This window comes from Rhinopithecus roxellana, chromosome 1 (genome assembly GCF_007565055.1).
Source record: "Rhinopithecus roxellana isolate Shanxi Qingling chromosome 1, ASM756505v1, whole genome shotgun sequence".
In the NCBI taxonomy this organism is placed as follows: domain Eukaryota; kingdom Metazoa; phylum Chordata; class Mammalia; order Primates; family Cercopithecidae; genus Rhinopithecus; species Rhinopithecus roxellana.
Window position 1 is genome coordinate 2,009,512 of NC_044549.1, and position 17,183 is coordinate 2,026,694.

A 17,183-nucleotide genomic window follows, 5' to 3' on the forward strand; every position below is an offset into this window, starting at 1 on the left:
CTTTGGTTTTTTTTTCTTATCTAGTACAGCATTACATTGCAAAGCCTACTGCATCATTTCTTCTTTCATTTTGGATTGTTGGTCCTTGACTTGTGGTTATTAACCCAGAAATGATTCTCTCAGAAGAGGCTCAGTTGCTGGTGTTATCTCGCCTTCCTTGCAGTGGCCTGTGTCAAGGGAATTTGTTTGAAAAGTAAAAAGTGTATCTCTGTGCTTTTGGCAACCAGAATCAAAACTCTATCTTTCTTTGCTACACTTAACACCCTTTTAACTTCTCAGATCATTCAAACCAGTTCAGCTTCTGTTTTCTTGGTATTGAAAGTGCATGAATCCGTGTCATTGTATCCTGGCCCCTTGACTAAAATTACAAATACTGCATCAGGGCAACACTCCTAACTATTCTGTAGTTGCTTAAATATTAGAGAAAAAATAAATAAATAAACAGTCTATAGCATTTGACTTTCATCTCTTTTATGTAAATATGTATTTGATTTATTTAGAAATCTTAAATTAGTTTCTTACAAATACTTTTTACCCCTCTTCTAACAAAAATAGGATAAACAATACTTGGTAGTTTTTTGTGTCATGAATTAATGGTATACCAACATGAATAAATCTTGTAATATTAATTTTATTAAGTAGATTATGTTCTGTTTGTTTTTGTCTAAGAAAATATATAAAATTATAAATGACTTGCTAGAAAATCAAGAAAAAATGTTTCTGAGTATCTTCACAACTTACAGCTCTTTAAACATAAAATTAAATTAATTTTCCTCTATTCCCATGTTGCATTTTGCAGAAAAAATTCATATTAATGCCAATGATAGTCCTTATAAATGTTACTTTTTAACATAAATCTTAGTATTAAAGAGAAAGCTGGAGTTCTTAAATAACTTAAAAGGCAAAGTAAGCAAAAAGAGCATTTAAATTAATAGAACTTCTTTAAAATATATTTTTCTTATGTTCTAAGTTCATTTGCTTTGGTATTGTTTATATGTTTTTTGTTTGTGAATTTTTGTTGTTATTTGTAATTAAGTTTATATTTTAAAATCTTGAAATAATTTTTGCCTGTTATGATATAGTGTAGTTTCTATGCAGATTATCTTTGGAGTCTGCATTAAATTCAAAATATATTCACACTATTTCTTCAACTGAGTCTGTGATGTGTTTAAGAACACTTAAGTTTGTTTTACTGTAAGTGTTCATTTCTGAATTATAGTAGCTTAAAGTATACATCACAACTCTCTTTTGGAAAATGCTTGTGTAATAGTTTAAACAATGTAAGAGTTGAACAGTACAGCACATGCTTTGCTGATGTGTTGCAAACAGATACAGGTTTTAAATGAGCTTCTTTCTTCTGCACAAAAAATGTTTAAAATGTACATGATACTTGCGTTTGGCTAAAGAAATCATGATGAAACTTCAAGGAAGAAGCGAGGACAGCCTACTTGCTCATTAGTATAGTGTGTACAGCAGATGAGATTTTCAATATCTACAACTCACTAGACCACTACATTTGTTTTTAGGTTCAATGGTAAATGGATGGGGCTCTGCATCTGATGAGGATCGTAACTTTTCTAGTCATAGATCTAGTGTAGGTAGCTCCTCCGATGGCTCTATCTTTGCCAGCGGCAGTTTTGCACAAGCACTGGTGGCAGCAGCAGATAAAGCTGGTTTTAGGCTGGATGGAACCAGCCTTACAAGAACAGGTTGGTAGACTCCAAGTCAACACTCTTTGCATGAGAGAATCTTGTCCTTGGACACTGACCTCTTTTCTCCTGTTCTTTCCCCTCAGTGAGTCTGGCTGTAGGGCTTTCTTTAATGTGCATGAACACAATTTGGATGCTCCATTACCAAAACTCTCTTCTGATGCTAGTTTTGCAGAGCCAAGAAAAGACTCCTCCTCACCACTTTCTATCTCTGATTTTCCTTTCTCTTCACGGCTTTGCTGATTAATTGGAATATGCTTCCTTTTTATATTACGGCAGAGCAGCAACTAAGATTGCCATTAAATTTTCAATAACTCACACTTTGCAAAATCCTCACACAATTAATAATGTACCCAGTGATTAAATTTACTCAGCTTTTATCTCCATTACTTTCCTTTGCCTCATCTCTTTCAGCAAATGCATTTTCTGGGAAGGTTTCCTTAGCATGGGGTAAATGGGTCTAAGGCTGTTGGTCTTACCAGTTCAAATAGCTTATGGTCTTATTAATCGTTTGGCTAGTAAGATTTTAATACAATAATTTATTATTTGTCTTAAAGGATGCTAATTAAAGATACACCCACTGCATTTGCAAGTTGAATAACTTAATGACTACATGTGTATTTATCTTTAGGGTAATTTAATTTTGATTTCTGAGAGTGATAAGTAATCATATAAAAGAACAATTTTATAATTTTTCAAGTGCTGCTCATTCCACAAAAAAGAATGTGGGATTAATAATAGATCAGTAATTTGTAAACATTTGAAACAAAGTAACTTAGGCCTGATGCGTGCTTTTATATTTGTATGTAAAATTCTTAACTATACATATAAGAATATTCTAATATATGAATTAAACTGAACTTACTTGCAAAACAAACTAATAAAACATTAAGTACGTTTGCAAAATCTTAACTGTTATCAAACAGTAAAGAAAAATGATTTTTACCCTTCTCTAAACTCTCAGGTTATAAAAATGAGTCTTGGAAGTTTTCTTGGAATTATACCACCAATATTTCTTTTGAACATACATTAGCTATCTTTAAATGAAATAAAAAATATCTTCTAAGCATTGCAGAGGTTTATTTTTCAAATAGCATCCAAACTAAAATGTGTCGTAATAGAACTGTTATTGGAATTGTCTTGCATTGTAAGGAGTAAGTCCGAAACTTGATGTTGCTTTTTGTGGCATTAGCTGTGAACAGAGCAGTGAGAACGCGCAAGGAAACTAATACATTAGAAAGCATAAGTGCATTTCTTGCATGTATGCTAATAGCTAATAAAGCATTAAGTAATATCCTGTCACATCGACTTAAGAAAATGTAACTACATACAATAATGTTGTATGAAATGAAAACATACACAGGAGAATAAATACATGCACATAAACCAGGCCTCTGTTACTATAATAAAGATGGTACTAAAATCGTAAGGTGTTGAAAATGTATTAGCTAACCTTTTCCCAGAATATATTTCCCTGTACACCTACTCTAAACCACAAGGAAAGGGCACAGCTCATACCACTTTTCAGTGAGAACTTGGAGCCTGCTCAGATACAGTAATACTCACCAGAAAATACCTACTGCACGCTGGATGTACAAGGCGATTTTAACCTGCTGTCCTCTACACAGATGTTATTGAGTTTATGCCAAAAGAGGTAGAAGTCATCGTGTGTGTGCATAAGTGGTAAGGTCGATGTAATATATGTGTCTGAGCAGACCTTTCATGTAAAATTTCAGATGTAATTACCATATGGCATTCTTCTGTGTTCAGAGAGAGTTTGTAAATTTCCAAGGATGAAATTTTATTAAACAATAAAACAGTATATACTTCATAGATAGCTTCTTTAATTTTAAGAACTAAAAGCTGCATGAATTTGCATGCATCTTTGAAAATATCACTAATATTGTCAAGGTTAAATAAAAGTATAATCAATCATGCAATATTGAGTTTTGGATTGGTGGATCTGTTTTATGTTCATTTGTTTGATTTTTGGGGAGGGTCAGTGGGGGTGTTGTTAGCTTATTAAAAATTGAACAAAATACGTGCACCTAAGAATGTAGAAAATATATTTTTCTACAGAGATGCACCAATATTTGCTATCTTCAAATGTTATCTCTAGGTAGATTTACAGGTTAGTCATAGAGCAGAAATACAGGACAGAATCAGCAGGCTATAATGACATTCTCCAGAACCCATTCCCTTTATTTTCATTTTAGGAAAAGCCTTTACCTCCTCTCAAAGACCTCGACCTACCAGCCCATTTTCTACTGACAGTAACACCAGTGCAGCCATGAGTCAAAGTCAGAGGCCTCGGCCCACTAAAAAACACAAGGGAGGGCGGATGGACCAACAACCAGCATTGCCTCATCGAAGGGAAGGAATGACAGATGGTAGGTTTCTTTCCTTTACCCTTGTTTTCTCACTGAAGAGACGTGCTCCATGCAGTCATTTACTTAGATTAATGTAGTCATGGTAGCTTAACCATTGCCTCATTACATAACAAGACAAACCTCGCAATATGGTCTTGTTCAAATAAAACACCATTTTTAAAAACAATCTAGAATTATTTCTATGTTATTAAGCCTCAAGAAATACATGCCATACAATTTTTTGAGGTTGATTTTTTTTTGCCATTCTGGCATCTTTCATAGATGCTTTTTAGTGAGCATTTTACTTTAAGAGTAGGAAAGAAAACATGAGCTGCATGTGCACTTATATTGTCAGAACTTTTATAATATTAAATTACAATATCTTAGCTGCTGTTTCACTTTTGGAAAAAAAGACTTTTTGAAATGCTATAGTAATTTTTTAGTCACAAATTTCAGAGCCAAAATCAGGCTACAGGTCATGTGGTTGAAGAGTGTCTTAGTCTGTCTGGGCGGCTATAAAAACATAGAGGCCTGCATTGTACGACAATGTTTTGGTCGATGACAGACTGCATGTGAGACAGCAGTGCCATAAGGTTAAAATGCTGTCTTTATGCTCTACCTTTTTTGTTTAAATACAGAAATATAACACCGTTGTGTTATAACTGCCTGTAGCATTCAGTACAGAAACATGCTGCACAGATTTTTACCCCAGATCAATGGTATGTAGTCAGCTATACCATCTAGGTTTGTGTAAATACACTGCATGACACTTGCAGAACAATGAAATCACCTAACACCACATTTCTCAGAACTTATCTCCATCATTAGGTAACACGTGACTGTACCATAAGCTGGCAGATTCCGAACAACAGAAATTTTCTGCACAAATCTGGAGTGTGCAAAGTCCAAGATCAAGGCACTGGCAGATTTGGTGTCTGGTGAGGACCCACGTTCTGGTTCATAGAGGGTGCCTTTTCATTGTGTGCTCACATAGTGGAAGGCACAAGGTTCTCTCGGGTGTGTCTTACAGGGCGCTCATCCCTTCAGGAGGACCCCACCCTCATTAACTAATCACCTGCCAAAGGCCCCACCTCCCAATATCATCACACTGGGGATTAGGATTTTAACGTATGAATTTTGGGGGTACACAAACATCCAGACTCTAGCAGAGGGTCAGCAAACTTCTTCTATTAAAGTCTAGATAGTAAATATTTGTGGCTTTTGGGACATATGGTCTCTGTCACAACTACTCAACACTGCCATTGTTGCATGACTGCAGCTATAAAAAAAGTAGAATAGGCCAGGCATGGTGGTTCACGCCTGTAATCCCAGCACTTTAGGAGGCTAAGGTGGGCAGATCACAAGGTCAGAAGATCAAGACCTTCCTGGTCAACGTGGTGTAAACCTCCTCTCTACTAAAAGTACAAAAATTAGCCGGGCGTGGTGGTGCATGCCTGTAATCCCAGCTACTCGGGAGGCTGAGGCAGGAGAATTGCTTGAACCAGGGAGTCAGAGGTTGCGGTGAGTTGAGATCATGCCACTGCACTCCAGCCTGGGCAACAGAGCAAGTCTCCTTCTAAAAAAGCAAAGAAAAGTAGAATAATGGATATGACTGACTTCCAACAAAACATCATTCACAAAATGGGCAGTGGCTGGATTTGGCCCATGGTCCATAGTTTGCTGATCTAGCTCAATCTTTTTATTTATATATAGCATCCAGTATTTGAGTATTTGCTTAAACACTGTTAGTTTCAAGAAACACAATGTTACTGGAAGATATCCATGTTCAGTAATGAGTATTTCATTAGCTTTACAGAATATAGTCTATTTCCCATATTTTTAATTTAGTTCTTATATCTTTTAAAGAATGAAATAAAATATATATACTGAAGTTATAGTCTAAGGATATGTAACACATACTTAAAGTGTCTACTACACTGTCAGATTGAAAGGTAAATTTCTTTTTCCTTTTTAGCACTATACCCTATAAGGGCACAAACATTATCCTAACATAGTTCAATTAAACACCAAAAGGATAAACTTTTAAAAACTGCACAATAGGACCATCTGGGAAGCTCTAAAATATATCCTAGACACTCAGATTCAATTATTCTGGGGTGAAACCCAGTTACAGGTAATGTTAAAGCTCCACAAGAGAACCTGTCTTGGAGAAGCTATGACCTAGTCCTGAGCACACTTACACTTACCATTACAGGACAGAATGGAGCTTAGTTGAAAAAGAAGAAAAGCATTTGTTTTTTATTCGTTTGGGGAAGGGAGTATCCAATCCTGCAGCCCTATTTGTGCTTTCTTTTGTCATCTTACAAAGGTAAGAGGACTTAAAAAGCCAAATAGATTTGTTCTACATGCTTTCCGGTTTACTTATCTTTCCTGCTTCCTTTGTTTTCAATGGAATATGAAGGTTAGGGTACAATGGAGATTTTTGAGTCTCTGTAAATGGGTATCCTGTGGTGAGTAAGAATGTTCACCACTGTCTTTCTGCCTTAGATGTTCCGAAGATTAGCTGAGCACTTAAAACTGTTTGTAGCGTTGATCTAATTCTTCGTAAATAAAAAAGGACTACTTTCACTGAATTGCTAGTTATAAAACTAATAGTTGATAATTTTGTATTTTTTTTTCTGTTGTGAATATTGTGGAAAGAGAAAAATGTCTAGGTATAGAATTTTCTGTGGTTTTTCAGAAATGTTTGAAGATATTATTCAGAATATGTGGAAGATATAAAATATAAATCAACAAAATAGAGATTTATTTTTCCTGAAACACTTTTATTGCAAGCTTTTTAAGAATGTTTCCTTAAAGCAAGCTGCCTCCTAGTTTAAAGTATGATCAATATATTGCTTGTTTTTCTAAAAAATAAATAAGTTTCTAAATTTTCAAATTTGCCAGCATCTCAAAAAGGGGTTATGGATAATGTGTTATTAGAAAATGATACATTTTAGAAGTAGCGATATAGCAAAGGAAATTTCAGCCCACATATCTTCCCAAGTGCGTAATCCAAAGCCATTTTAATTATGATACGGTGCAAAGACATTTATTTTGGATGGTGCTTTACAGGTTACCCTTAAGAACACTGTTATTTTGCAGCAAATGCATGTGTCATAGCATTTATATGGTATGGATCTACGTGTCAGAAATAATTTCATAATGTTTTATATGAAAATCAAGTTGTTCTTTTTGGGAAGGCTGATGCCTAGCAGCATTGAGTGTACAGACATTTTACAATAAACCTTTTGCATTATAGATTTTACAATAGTGTTTGCTGTCTTCTAAGCAGTAATGTAAAGATGTAGGCCTTTTCAGCACCGGGAACCATCATTTTCTAGATCAGACCTTTATGGTTTCTGAGGGGAAGACAGAACATGAGTGGTTGTTGGGAGGTTGTAATGGCAAGTGGCATCCTGCTTCATTGGCAACAACTCTGCCATGTGGTGTCAAACTAACTACTGGGGTAAGAAAGCAGCCTTCCCTGTGTCCCATAAGAAAGATTATTAACGGCGGGAAATGTCAGTCTGTATCCCAAAGACTGAAAAATCCCACACACATCTTAAAGGGTGTTCTTTTCCCTTTTGTAAGTTTCTCCAAAGCAGGCATTGCTGAGTCCGAATCTTGTATTCCATTTGTCTTATAAATCAAAGAATACCCTTGGAAGCCGATATATTGACCAATGCTAAAAAAGGAAGATAGATCTGTTTACCCATCAACCTGTTTTTCCCAGGTAATTTGTTTCCAGCCTATTCTCCCTTTCACCTAGCTTTTTGTTTTTTTGTTTTTTTGTTTTTTGTTTTGTTTTTTTTTTTTTTTGGAGAGGGAGTTTTACTCCTGTCATCCAGGCTGTAGTGCAATGGTGCGATCTCAGCTCACTGCAACTTCCACCTTCTGGGTTCAAGTGATTCTCCTGCCTCAGCCTCCTGAGTAGCTGGGATTACAGGCATGCACCACCACAACCAGCAAATTTTGTATTTTTGGTAGAGACAGGGTTTTACCATGTTGGCCAGGCTAGTCTCGAACTTCTGACCTCAGGCTATCTGCCCACCTCCACCTCCCAAAGTGCCGGGATTATAGGCATGAGCCACCATGCCCGGCCCCTTTCCCCTAGTTCTTAATGTCCTGTTCAGAGAAGGGGCCCTTTCTCATCTCTGCCGCATACTAGCCTTTGAGCAAATAAATTTACATATTTATTATTCACTCAAATACTTATTAAGCATATAACATATAATAGACAATGGGAGCCAAACAGACAAAAATCTCCTGCCTTTTTATATTTCAGTTAGGGAAGATAGATGAAGACCAACCTAAGTACATACATGAACATGTAAGTAAGATGGTGATAAATGTTACGGGGTAAAAACAAAGGGAAGGGAGTTGAGAAGTATAGGTGTAGGGAGGAAGTATTTTTAAGTAGAGTGATTGGGGAAGGCCTCACCAAGAAGGCAGCATTTGAGAAAAGACTGGAATAACATAATCGAAAGAGTAATGTTGATATCTGAGGAAAGGTTATTCTAGGAAGTGAGAATAGCAAGTGAAAGCCTGAGATTTATTTGATAAAAAGGAAAGGGAACGATATGACTGGAGCAGAGAGAGAAACAAGATAGAATACGAAGTCAGGCAAGCAAACAAGGACTAGTGTTTGTCAGACCTTTAAGCTACCATAATGACATTAGCTCTTACTTTGAATGGTAAACCACTGGACGGGGTGTGTATATATGTGCATGTGTGCATACATGTGTGTGTGTTTAAGGCAGGAAAGTGACACGATCTTACTTATTTGTTTATTTTTTAAAAAGTAATTCTAGCTGCTGTGTTGAGATATACTAAACGAGGCAAAGTGGAGATTGTGGAAGCTACCTAGAGAAGAGATGATGGTGGTTCATGCCAAAGGAGAATCAATGGCAATGTTAAGAAAGGTTGGATTTTGAAGGTAGAGCTAACGGGAGTTGTTATGAAATAAACATAGGCCATAAAGAAAGGAAACCACATTACTCTGAAACGTTGGCTAACTTGTAGAATGTAACTGTGACCAATTGAGAGAAGAAACACTGCAGAGGAAGCATATTTTATATAGGATGATCTGGAGCTGAGTTTTGATGCATGAAATTTGAGAAGCTTTCTAAACACCTAAGTGGAACTGTCCAGTGTAGACCTGGTTATATGAGTCTGGAGTGTATAGGAGGAAAGATCCAAGCTGGAGATTTTTCATTTCTTTTTGCCTTCATTTTCTTATCTAAAAATGGAAGGTAATAATGTCACCTATCTCATTGGGCTGTTGTGTGCCTGAAAAGAGCTAATCCTCCGTAGACCAGTAAGAGACTTTTTAGTGAATTGATTTGGTTGAAATGAATCAACATAGAAATGAGTAATAAATTTAATTTAAGTAAATGTATTTGATTACATACTTTTATTTTTCAAAAACCCATTCTTAATCCCATTTCTTTTTCCAATTAGTTTATTTCAATGTGCATGTAATGTCCTTTCTTCTTAAAATATATAAACTCCAAGGATATTTCTTATGAAGCTATATAATTTTTGGTTAAATTAAATAATAATCAGAATTTTAGCTGGCATAAGCAGATGCTGTTTTGGCCATTTTAAAAATGAAGCTGCTCTGATGGAGAATAAAAATCAATGACAAGATAAGTTATTTTGGAAGCAAATACAATAATTTCTGCTCACTGGCAGTCTAAGTTCAATAAATCAAATGAAATAATTTGCATTTATAATAACATATAGTGAAGGAAGTCAGTACTGTCGAATATGAAGGAAACACCAAACTCATTGGATTATCCAACAAACAGATATCTCAATATTGGATTATTTCTTCATTTTGGAAAAATATTCCAAATGCAACTTTATCCTCCCAACCAGAGACCCTGTTCCCTTCAGTTATTAGCAATTCATAATTTAACATGAGGACACATGTAAGAACTGGCAATGCTGCTCCATCTTAGGAACTCAGAGGAGATGCTCCAGAGACCAACATTATCAGTTCAATGGAGAATAGTATCATTTTGCTCATAAAAGAGAGTATAAAGGTTCTCGAAGTCTTTGAAAGGAATGGCTTAGCTGACTGTTAAGGAAGCTATCTTTTGTCTACAAGAAATTTATACGTTTTCCTTCTAAATTTCACAAACAGAATGTTATTAGAAACAACAGAATACATTTACAAAAATGGCATCAGAAATAATTGACTACGTTATGTACAATATCCTCTATTAATGAAATAAATATGTATTTTATACGATATTTGGTCTTTATGAAAAAATAATATAATTAACAGTATTCTAAGGATGAACAAAGAAGTTTACAATAACATGCAAGAAAAATGAGAAGAAAATGGTCCAAATTGATGTTCAGAAGATTTCAAAATCTTCAGCAAAGTAATTTCAGAACTAATACATACTTAAAAGCGAAAGAAAGGACTATGATTTCACAATCGAAGACATACAAAATATAAAGCTATTATGAGCTGAAGAGTTAATAAAAGAGAGATGAAAAGGGAGTTGATATTGGAACCTTATATTTTTTCTTATCTGATATTTACTTTAAAGAGCTTTTCTGAAAAATTCTCTCTTCTACTCTGTCTCAAATGTCTGTGATGCAGTGTCTTCGCTAGCACCGTAAAACACATTCAATCTTTACTCTGAACATTGGTTATTACTTATTAAAATTAATACATTGGAAGATTATAATATATTAGTTGTAACTCATTAGCGAACTCATGAAACGAACAGCCAGAATTGGTTGTCAAGCAGAATGTTAATTGCATTTAATAAATGTTAGCTTAATGTTGTTAAATGTGCCACATACATGGGTAAAGGCAGTCATATCATTCTGAATTTCCTGAGGGAGACATTCCCTTTGGAGACCTTTTGTTCTTGGGGCCTTGTGTTAGCACAGCTTCTGGAATTTCTAGTGATCTTATTTTGTGTCATGGTATTTCTTGGGGAAGGAGGGTTGGACAGTGGATTGAACATAAACAGTGAACTGCCCTTTACACCTTGCATGATAGCCTCAATATGCAACTGAAAACACTTTCCACATTTAACTGTTGAACAACACTAGTCAATTTTGTTTCAATGATGTGATGGCCAAAAGACAGCAGAGAGAGCAATAATATGAGCTTTGGAAATAAACAATTGACTTTTATTTTCCCCAAATTTCTTTTGTATGGGTAATACTTGTATGAGGGCAAAGATTTTCTTCAACTTGAACTAAAACCTGTATTTTTCATTAAATTTTAGTCCATTCTAAATATTATTCAAAATTTTTAGATCTTCCACCACCACCAGATCCCCCGCCAGGTCAGGGTTTAAGGCAGCAAATAGGCTCGAGCCAGCAGGCTGGTAACCTGGAAAACTCGACAGAGAGAAAAGGAAGCTCTCTGGAGAGACAGCATGCATCCAACTTAGAAGACACAAAGAGCTCACTGGATTGTCCAACTAGAACCTCTCTAGAGTGGCAGCGACAAACCCAGGAATGGATAAGCTCCACAGAACGACAAGAAGATACACGGAAAGCCCCACACAAACAAGGTGTCGGATCAGGTGTGTTCTGCACAGTCCCAAGAAAGTGTGGACTGTTACCATTTCTTTTCCTACCACGTATTCTAGAAATGGCAGTTGTTTAAGGGCATCTGAAAAACATTAGCCTTCGATCAGTAATGGAATTTGGAATTCCTTAGCAGAGTTTACCAGTACATGCCTTAAGGCTGATTCCAACGGGCAATGTTCCTCAGCCAACCTCTCCACAGGGTCTTTGATCTCAAGAGACTTGCAAGCTTCATCTAAACTGCTCAGTAGAAAATTTTATTTTTTGGCCTATTAATGTTTATATTGAGTACTTTAAAGATCGCTAAATTTAATCGTTTGTATCAGTTTAATCTCTGCCTTCAGCAAGTTTGTTCATTTTGACTGAAGTAACCAGTCATTCGAAAGGAGAACTCACATCAAACAGGTGAATTCATTAAAATTACAAAGTTGCAGGAAAATGCCCAGTCACAGACCCTCACGTTAGATAAGGTTATACTGGGCGTGCACTTTCTCCAACTGTTAATCAGTTGATTGATTTAGTTGATTGTTAATGTGTCTATGGGAAGTGCTTTTTTATACATCAAGCTTCCTGGAAATGTCACAGAAATAAATTTCATTGTTTGTAGTTAGATTTTTTTTGGGGGGCGGGGGGTCGCGAGAGGTGGGGAGCCTGTTTTATAAATGTATTTTCGGAGACATCTCTTCTCATGTCAGGATTCATTGAGTATTGAAACACACACATACACACAATCTTTGAAAAAATATATTTTCACTTATTCATTTGGACTTCAAGTGTTCTAGATAGGCCTCTCTCCATGCATTTTCCATAACTCCATTTTGACACAACTCGATGCTCAAGTTTTTGGAAAATGTCATTGGTGCAAGGGCCAGTAGATGACAATTTTAATATCTAGGTTTAGTGAAACATTTAGAAAGTTTACACCATTCAGGCTGTGAGAGAAAAATTATGTGGTTCTTGTCATTAAAGACTATGTAAGGGGAGAAATAGTAAATTCAGTTGGCATTAATCATAGAATAATAGCCCATACATAGAAAGAAAGTGAAAAGCAGAGGGAATGGGGTGTGGAGTGGGAGCAGTGAGAATAAAGAGGGAAAGAAAAAACAATGTTTGAACTATTAAGTGATTATTTGTAACATATGTCACGAGTTATTTGTAGAGAGACAATCCGTAAAAAAAAAAAATTAGCATATTATTTATTTAAATGTGTGAGTTTCTCTTTTTCTTTTAAGGAAATACATAGTCCTTTAAATATTGTATTTCTGTCTCAAAAAGCAACATAAATTTTAAAAGCTTATTTAATTAACTAATATATAGTTCTTTATTTAAATCGATTGAGAAAATGTTGCCATAATTTCAACTGAAACAAAAACCAAGTTTCTTTAATCTTAATGGGAAAATTGAACTGGAGCCTCATTGAACTTTAGAAATTATTCTCAGATATGCTTTTGTTAAACAAACTGTAGTTCATTGTATTCAGCCCTCTTTTATAATGATTTTAAATTTTGCAAATAATATATAACATTGTGTATTTATCCCAAGATCTCTTTTCATTTAATTCTGCTTCAGTTCCTATCGTAGGAAATGTTGCTTGCACATAGAAATTTCTTTAATATCCGGTCCTGATGAAACTTCATAATTTTAATTTTACTAAAGAATGAAATGGTAAAGCAGGCCATTCACAGTGTAATATTTAGGAGGGTAGTTTGCCTCCATGTTGCTGTTCAACTTAGCCCTTGGGGTTCTTTTCTTTTTCAGAGGAGGCCTTGGTGCCCTATAGCAAGCCCAGTTTCCCATCTCCAGGTGGCCACAGCTCATCAGGCACAGCTTCTTCTAAGGGATCCACTGGACCTCGGAAAGCCGAGGTGTTGAGAGCAGGCCACCAGCGCAATGCCAGCGACCTTCTTGACATAGGATACATGGGCTCCAACAGTCAAGGACAGTTTACAGGTGAATTATGTAAGTGCTATATAGGTCATTTAAAAGGCTATTGTGATTCAGAAAGAACCTTGAATTGATAACATTGCCATATTAAACAAATTTCAGGTTAATAGAAAACTTGCTCTGCTACGAAAACAATCAATTGCAATTCTCAGCAAGTTTGGTCATAACTTAGGCCATCACTGTATTTATTGCTGTCCATTTTTATAAAGGTTTCTGCTATTTCAAGTTTGATTTATGCTATAAAAATTGTTTTAAGTTAGTCGATTAGCCTTAATACTTGTAAGTGAAATTAAATATAGTGTATTTGTCATTTTCTTTGCCTTTTTAACTGAACACAATAAAGAAAGGGAGACACTGGCCTTTTGGTAGTTTTAAAGAAACTCCTAAGGAATTCTTCATTTTCAAGTTGCTCTTTATTTATTTTTTAAATTTGGGTAGCCACCCTTGAAGAGTTGATCTTTGATTATTAATTAATTTGTAATATTTTTTGACTACAATAACATTTTATAAATAAATTTCCATTTATGAATGAAAACTGGCACAGTTAGTATAATTAATTTTCTAAATGTAAAATACTAGGTAATAGGGAAAGTTAAGAATGTCACAGCAAAAAATGTTGAGCTGCTTGTGTTAATTTCCTCAGGAAAGTTACCAATACAGCTTTTTATTATCAGAAATATATTTGCTGGACATTTTTAACTGCCTCTTTGAATTCTGTGTAAAAGCATTGCTGAGAAAACAGCCCTGTTTCTAATATTCTCAACCACTCAACTGGTTATTGGACATGAAAAAGTAATCTGTCTTCCTAATCTATTTCCTCATCAGAAAAATAGCATTACCATTATCTTCACGTCACAGATTGTTTGGAAGATTCCATGAGATAATGAAAAGAGAAATAATTTCGAAACTGTACATTTCTTTATTGGTCTCGGTTGTCATTGTTGATGGCTATTGCCAATCTATGATTAAGATTTGTTTATAATTTTAATTTGATTCATAACTACTTGAATTTGTCTTTACCTTTTTTTCTGAAGCAATGACAGATACACAAGAGTACCAAAATAGTTCTATTGGTTGTTTAAATGTCCAAATTCTGTAGTGTTTCTTTTCTTTTACTCTTTGATCATCTCCTTCAAGTAAAATTACTGAAGTTGACAGACTCATCTATCTGAATACCTTATGTTCATTGATTATCTGTTTGCTTTGCTTTTTGTTTTGCTGGTCAAAAAAGTAGAATGCTTAATTTACATTTTATTTCTATTTTTTTTTCTCTCTCTCTTTAGAGTAACTGAGAGGAGACATACAAAGCTGCTCTGAAGGACCATCAGGTCCGAACTCATGGAAGTGATGACACTAAACAGTGCAATGAACAATTTCTTTATTTATGTACTATTAAAAGAACTGTAAATGCAATGTAAAGACACACAGCCACACATATCCCACAGATATTTTAATTGTGTTCTTCTCTTAAGTACACCACCCACCTTAACTCTTTCTTGTCAGGAGTATATAAAAAAGAAAGAAAACAAAACTCACCCTACAGGAAGAAAAGGATTTTCCTCTGTATATAATTTCTTTTGTGCATTGCTATGCAAGCTCACTCTTTTTAGCTCTGTTCATATCATTGTCTGTTCTTATTGGTCTGTTGTACTATATGTGAATTAATAGGCTGTGGTGCCATATATTAACTTTTAATTGTGTAACTTTTATGTTTAAATTTTGCACTGCAATTTTATTTGGTGATAAGCACAAGTCTCTACTCCTCGTGACATGAAGAAAAAGACTGAATGTGAAGGGAGTTTCTGTACTGTAAGCTAGATTGGATAATGATGGTTGTAACAAATCATGTTAGATGGGTTTCAGTTGGGGTGTAGAAATAGGAAGATGCAAAGGAACAATGGTGTTGGCAAAGTCTTCTTTGAATATCAGGGACTGAGTCAATAAAAAAATAGTAGAAAGGTGGCTTTTACTATTGACAAAAGCAGGGGTCAAAAAAAGTAGTTTAAGTCTTAAGACTGAATATGCATTAAAGTATGCAGGTAGCAAAGATGTAATAAATTTGCTTAAAAAAAGAAATTGAAGTTTTATTTAGAATCAATTTTGCCTGTCATTGTAATTGACCCATCTGAGAATTACAATAAGCAAGAGGAAATTAAGGTGTTTTGCAAGAGCTGTATTTATATTACAGTTTTTTAAAAACATTTTCTGAATTATCATAATTAAGCTCTCCAACTCATTAAGTCAGAATATAATATGAAGTTCCCCAAGGAAATGAATGAAATGAACTCTAGAATATCTAGCAAATAGTTAAAGAAGCAATTTACTATGAAGGCATACTCGGGCTCTTCCCAAATATAAACTCTATTGCAATATCTTATTTCATCTTTCTAATACATGTACAGTACACACTAGAGGATAGAGCTGCATCGCTTAAATTCATGACTTAAAAAATAATACAGTCTATATACAATTTGTGTTTTATTTGATTAAGAAGTGAAGTTTATGCCACCCAATGTATAGCCAAATTGTACGTGCTTAAAAAGCAGTGCTGAGAGTATGTTCAGTTCACAGTAAGTAGATTTATTGGAATAAATATTTTGTGGTACATCCTCAGAAATTGGCTTCCGACTAAAATACGTTTGACCCATTTTGAATAAGGAAATTGAAAAGAAAAGTTTAAAAGGAGAAAAAAAAATGCATGTTTATAAACTTTTTAAATAAAACCAGACCTTGTAAGTGGACATTAATAATTGTCCTGCCTCATTTGTTTTCACGACTTTGACAACAAGAAGTTCCTGGACATTAGTCATGTATGCTCAGAATAAATGTGACTTTGAAATATATGTTAGCTACTGTACATGTATAGTCAGTCAAGTAGAAGAGGACCTTCCTGAAATTCCCACTTGTGACATTTTCCCATGTGTTTCCTACACAATCTTAAATTTTATTTCTGTCTATACTTTCTCAAATTTTTCCTATGATAAGTTCAGTTGTTGGTGCTCTTCTAAAAATGTTCAACGTAATTAGGATCAGTTCTAAAATATGGGACCCTTCTGAGTGACAATTCGCACTCCATGCATTATTGACTCAGTGACCAATTTATGTCATGTCGTTATAACAAAGGGATGACATAATTAAACATTTCTGTCTTTTTTATTCCCTGAGACTGCATCAGCACAGGCAAGTATAGAATGTAATGTTCTTCATGGGCCCCACCAGCTTTACGGTACCATGTAATTTATTTCTTCACTGAAGAGAAAAGGAATTCTGAGACACAGTTATTAAACCCTTTATCAACTTTCTACCATCAGTGCCTGAATTCTAATGCAGTGTGATTTCTCTGGGACAAAGAGACTGAGGAAGATGAAAAGTTTCTGCCAAGAGTGAATACATACTTATTCACAACTCTAGGATGTGAGGACTTTAAATATCTCTTTATGCAGTTCCCTGCTTAACCTCTTTCTATTTAAAGGCAAACAAATTTTGAAGAGGTTTTGTGTTCCCTCTTTGTGTTTCTCTATGACCCAGTTGAGTCTAAAACCTTAGTTCATTACATATAGAACACATAGCCTTTGATCCCTGGTAACTGGCAGGT

General features: G+C 35.0%; 1 protein-coding gene across 1 annotated transcript in view; it reads left to right on the forward strand.

Moving 5' to 3' along the window:
* ROBO2 (roundabout guidance receptor 2) overlaps nucleotides 1-16,329 on the forward strand; it is a 615,454-nt gene extending 599,125 nt beyond the window's left edge. Inside the window, exons 25-27 of the mRNA XM_030939677.1 lie at nucleotides 3,926-4,099; nucleotides 13,403-13,603; nucleotides 14,872-16,329. Coding sequence (XP_030795537.1) covers nucleotides 3,926-4,099; nucleotides 13,403-13,603; nucleotides 14,872-14,873 — 377 coding nt within the window. The 3' untranslated portion in view covers nucleotides 14,874-16,329. The remainder of the gene's footprint in view (nucleotides 1-3,925; nucleotides 4,100-13,402; nucleotides 13,604-14,871) is intronic.
* The last annotated feature ends 854 nt before the right edge of the window (nucleotides 16,330-17,183 follow it).